The sequence below is a fragment of the Hipposideros armiger genome, unplaced genomic scaffold (genome assembly GCF_001890085.2).
Source record: "Hipposideros armiger isolate ML-2016 unplaced genomic scaffold, ASM189008v1 scaffold_871, whole genome shotgun sequence".
Lineage (NCBI taxonomy): Eukaryota > Metazoa > Chordata > Mammalia > Chiroptera > Hipposideridae > Hipposideros > Hipposideros armiger.
This window is the reverse complement of record NW_017732221.1, coordinates 93,799-99,348: the sequence shown is the minus strand read 5'-3', so window position 1 is coordinate 99,348 and position 5,550 is coordinate 93,799. Positions and strand designations below refer to the sequence as shown.

At 36.6% G+C, this 5,550-nt stretch overlaps 1 protein-coding gene across 1 annotated transcript in view; it reads right to left on the bottom strand.

Moving 5' to 3' along the window:
• Positions 1–5,550, bottom strand: part of LOC109374887 (sodium channel protein type 9 subunit alpha-like) — a 108,105-nt gene that overhangs the window by 19,645 nt on the left and 82,910 nt on the right. The window contains 2 exon segments of the mRNA XM_019629847.1: positions 1,526–1,720; positions 5,173–5,327. Of these exon segments, the coding sequence (XP_019485392.1) occupies positions 1,526–1,720; positions 5,173–5,327 (350 nt within the window).

Genomic DNA, 5,550 nt, shown 5'->3' with positions numbered 1-5,550 from the left:
TAAAGTACAGCTATACCTTGGGAAATAAAAATATATATCACCTATATAGAAAACAAAAAATATTAAGGTTTAATATTTCATATATTGAGTTGTTCAAAAGCAAAGAGTTTACTGAGCTTTAGATAACAGTTGAGAAATTGAACTTTGAGTAGATATGATTAGTTTTGTCTTAATTTTGCAGTCAGGTTTTGCTATATATAGTCATGCTTACTTGTTAACTTTGATATCTATGAATGATGCTGTATTAATTTATCTTTTCTGAAAAGTTTGATAATGCAAAACTCTTGTTTAAATGTTACAGCATTTGTTGATACTATAAAAATTTGCATGTTGCCCTCTAATTTGAGACATCAGATGGAAAACAAATCTTCAAAAACTATGACGGATTATTGTATGTTCCTTCCCTAAACACAAAGAATAAATTTGGGAAAATCTAGGAGAATTGGTAAAAGATTGAAAAACATAATTCATTCTGAGAAAAATAAGATTGGGAGATTGTGGTCATGAATTACAAAAGTCTTTTAAAATAATATAAAATATATTATAGTCACATTACTATATAATGTATTATTAAATTATATCATTAAAACCTAAACTAAAATGATTAGAGTATACTACATAAGAATGAATTGATAATAATGGGTTTTATATCATTAATTTCTATTTGAGATGTCTTGATTTCACAAGGATCAAGGATCTATTTCCTGACTATTTCAACATGCCGAAAAAAATATATTTTCTTTGTTAAAAATAATACATAAACTGAAGTATTCTTATGGATTTTCCATCATCCAAGTATTCAACAGTTCTCTGAATTTGTTATTTGAAATTATTAATGCTGATTTTTCTGTCCTACTGCCACTCTAGAGATGAAGAGTAAGTTAGATATTTGACATGGGGACTAGAGCTGTGACTCACTTTGGTTTTCCCTGTCATTGTGACTGAGATAAATATTTTGAAATTCCATGCCTTTCCTTCTCCCTAACATTGAGCTATTTAGCTTTAACACTACCATTTTTATGTAACTGTCAGCTAACACATCAGGCAACCTGATACACCCCTCATCCTCTTTTATTTTCTAGTTTTGTATTATATATATATATATATATATATATATATATATATATATATGAAAACTTATTGTATATTTTATCTTTTTATCTGTGCCTCTGCCCTTTTCCATTCCCCCTTCCCACCTTCTAGTTTTTCATTTTGTTCATATTCCCAACAGGGATGATATTCAAATCATGAATATATATTCAAAAATCACATCTTCTCCGATTGCAGAAAACACATGCAAGAGTAAATTAAGCATGTTAGAATTGTACAGAAAAGAATTTACATTTATCAAAAGGTTTCTCTTTCAATAGTCCTCACTGATACACCTCTACTGGCTGTATTAATATTTTTAAAAGCATAAACCTATGACCTGAAAATACAAAAAGGTAACCCAAATCAAAATATGATAATATACATTAGTGAAGGTTTTTCAGAACACTTATTTGTAAGAATAAATCCTCTTTTAAAATTTACTCAAAGTACCTACATCAACAATTAAGAAATCCAGCCAACACCAGGCATTGGTGAAATACGTTTTATAACCATATGCAATCCATTTTAGAAGCATTTCCAGGATGAAGATGTAAGTGAATATCTTGTCAGCATAATCCAGGATAACCTTAATAGTCTTTTTATTTTCAATATATATATCTTCTAAAGCCTGTGGAAATAATATTCAAATTTTAATTTATGTACAACTTAAAAGGTTACGTTCATAACAAAAACAGGAAATGAAATTCTGATGGATAAACCACTGACATAGAATACTACTAGGGGCCAGCTGACTGTCTTCTGATTTACAGCTACTGTGTAACACTTAGCTCTAGAATTCTCAACAGTGCATGCCAGTTGGTTACCAGAGGTCAAGAGAACATGGGTACAAAAGAATGAAATTGACCAGACCTCTGATACTTAAGAGATTTCTACTTCATTTGACTCTCCCTGTTCATCCCTATTCAAATTGGCAAGACCTGATCATTTCAGACACGATTCCAGGATCAGCCCCTGATATATCCTTCTTGCCCTGCACTCTCCTTCGCACCCACCGGCAGGATATGGACCCTTCCTTCAGCTCTTACACGCTGTGCATTGTGCATCCCCCGCCTACCACTGAGTCAAGACCACAGCAGGAGGCAAGGAAAGGTTTGGCTCGAGGAACAAGTGCAGTATCTTAGAAGGGCTACAGAACACACAGGATGGCTTCTTTCTTTGAATTTTGTACAATATTTTATCATTCATTACAAAGCTTGAGCTCTACAAATCACTCTTATAGTCATTCCATGAATGTGGCACCTTTTAATGCTCTCCAAGAATTTTTGGTAAGTGAGAGAAGGTGATACTGTGGTATCAGCCACAAGTTCCTTGGGAAATAATTTGAACGGACTTAAAGAATTGAGCTTACCGGAGACACTGAAAATGATTGCCGACCTAAACAGGTCTAACGTATTAGAATTTTCTCTTTCAAGTTTAAACAATATTCACCATGTTGGAGAAGACGAAAGCAAAAGGCCTGCATCCTTAGTGGTTAACAGTAAGTATACTTCTATCCCGAGTCATGACCACGTTCCATTCTTATTCTTCCTATTCTAAGTTCTTCTATCAATACTTTAAAAATGATCCTTAGCACTTTTTGAATGTTGAAGAGAACAGGGAAGTTGAGACAGAATAAGCAGGTTTACTAAGATGCTAAAAGAAGGTTCCAGCAGCTGGCAGAGGTTCTGAACATCAATGAAACTGAAATGCAAGGGGAGACTTCCAGCCCTCCATCTTTTCCTGCTTCCCTTTTCTGACTTGTAGAGGAATCAGGAAAGCTTCCCAAACAGAAACTATGGCAGTGCCTCAGGCCTTGAAATGCAAAGATAAGGAAAGGGCTTGATCACAAGGAAGAAGACTGCTGTTCCTGGAACTAAGACGGGCGCAGAGCAGGACCAGTAGTAAGTCTTGCTGCTGAGAGCCAAACACCCCTCCAGATGCCTCTTGCTCTGACTAGTCCCAGAACCTAAAATTGGATTCAGCCTGCAGGGCTTCTATCTGGCTTCTAGGACTAACTTTGTGGATGTGGGAGCAGAGAGGCAAGGAGGTCATCATATGAGCTCTACCTGATTTGGGCATACGCTTCACTGTTACTTATTTCAGTGACCACTCATTCATTTCTGATTGGCAAGCACTCCCGTTTTCTGAGGAGCCATAACACAGCGAAAAGATTTGGCTTTGATTTAGACCTCAGTTAGCTTATGGCTCTGTCATTTACTAGCTTTGGGATGGTAAGCAGCTTTTAAAACTCTATACCTAGTTCCTTCATTGGTAAAATAAGCAAAATACCATAATCTCACAGGGTTGTTTGAAAATTAAAGGAGAAAACCTATATAAAGATCTTGAAATAGAATGAATATGTACTAAAATTAGAGCTATTGCTTTTTATTTATTTTGTAGACAGGTATTTTAAAATCTAACTCAACTAGCTAACTCCCTAAGTAAAAACTTCTTGAAATACTACTCCCTTTTCTTCCTTATGATTCATTTGAATTCAGTTTTGAGAGCACCCCTTCCCAAAAATGTCATCTTTGTTTTTAGACATTTTAAACAAGGGCTTACTCTAAACTTTTCTTTAATTTTTTTTGTATAATCTACTGTTTGAAAATCTCAGTCACATGTGACTCAGCATGGGATAAACTTCCTTACTTATTAGAAATACAAGCCAATGTAGACACTGTCAAGATTCCTGCTTGTATTCTACAGGATTAGATGAGTGACACTTTCCTTACTCATCTTCTGTTTTTCAGAGAGGAGACTTGTTAGAAGAGGCGATCTCCTGGGGGCCCTGAGTGTCCCTGTGGGTATGCCAAGAATGCAAGGCCCTGGCTGCTTTTTATCCAGGCCATTTCTCAGGCTTGTTTTTGCAACAAGCAACCATGAGAGATGAGATGGCGTCTCCCCGTGGGACAAAGAACAAGGCTGCTTACTTCTTGCTGTAAGAGGATGGGTTCCCTAAGCTCAGTGCTGCTCAGCTCTGATGCTAAACCACTGTGTGCACAATGTTCATTTAACTCCATGCTATGATCCCCTGTGACTTGGGGACAAGGGGAACCGACACAAACATCTTGAAGATCATGCTTCTTTCTAAGCCACAAATAATGAAGTCCTGTATCTCTGACTCTAAATGTCTCATATCTTCCACCAGCATACATGAAACAGTAACAGGTTAATTTATTGTAAGTAGAATAAACTCAAATCCCAAATCCATGAAAACTGTCTATGAGGTAATTTATAGAGTTGTTGAGTATTGTGTTTTTAGTATAATGGAATTTCCAGTGGTATCTCTAGGTGGAACTGGGCTTCTGATGGCTCATCTCTGTTAGTGTCAGCAGGAGAGAAAAGCACATCAGAAATGGCTCAGGGAGCTTGTAACTCTCCCAGGTCCCTTTCAACTCTCACATAAGGTGACAGGTATAAGTACAAGAATGAGAAACTTGCCCCATTCTCACCCTAAAACCACAATCTATTTTTCCTTATAATAAGATACAATATGCTCATAAGCTGACACTGCTGTCACAGTATCTCCGGCCATCACTTTTCTCCCTGTATTTGTTCTTCCTCCCACAACACTTCCTTCATTTGGCAACTTTTAATTTCCTGTATATCTGATGCTGTTTCATGCTTCCTTTCCATTGTACACTTGTGCCCCTCAGCCCACCTTGCCTGGCTGGAAAATTAGTATTCATCTTTCTGGATCTTGCAAACCATCATCTACCTTTCTGAAATCCAAAGCAGACAATTGTTCTTGCTACAGAGCTTTAGCAAGTATATTCTTCACTTACAAAACACACCCCAGTTCTGGAATCACTTGTGCCTCTCTCTTCCTCAATGCTCTCTGGGCTCCTGGAGAAAAATACCTGGATCTTATCCATCTCTGCATTCAGGGCAGCAAGAATAATGTCTGGCATGCAATAGTGCTCAGTTACTATTTACAGAGCTAAACTAAGAATCTATCCTTGGTACTAATCACAGGGAATACTATTAGATAAAACAACTTGCCAAGACACTTTTATCTTCCAACTCATTTATTAAAAGTACTGACAATCAATATATTGCTTTAGGTGTCAGATCACTTACCAGAGCACCACTGCTGAGCAGGATCATGAGAACAATAAAGCTTTCAAACCAATTGTGCTCAACTATCCTGTAGCAGGTTTTCCTGATGTTCCACCAGATTCTTCCCTTCCCTGACTCTATATTAACTTGGCAACACGGGAACCTCCGTACACAACCTGGCAAGAAAGACATGCAGGTCAAATCTTGATATTCAGAATTTATAAAATGTTTAAAATACACTATTGAATACAAAGCTTTCCCCACAACAGTCCCTTAACCATATAATTTCTAACACCTACACCTGCAACTTCAAATAAATTAAACTTGGGTGCCACCTTCTCTTGTCTCCTAATTCTCCATGGTTTTTTCTTAATACTTGTCAGTTATTTCTAACTTACA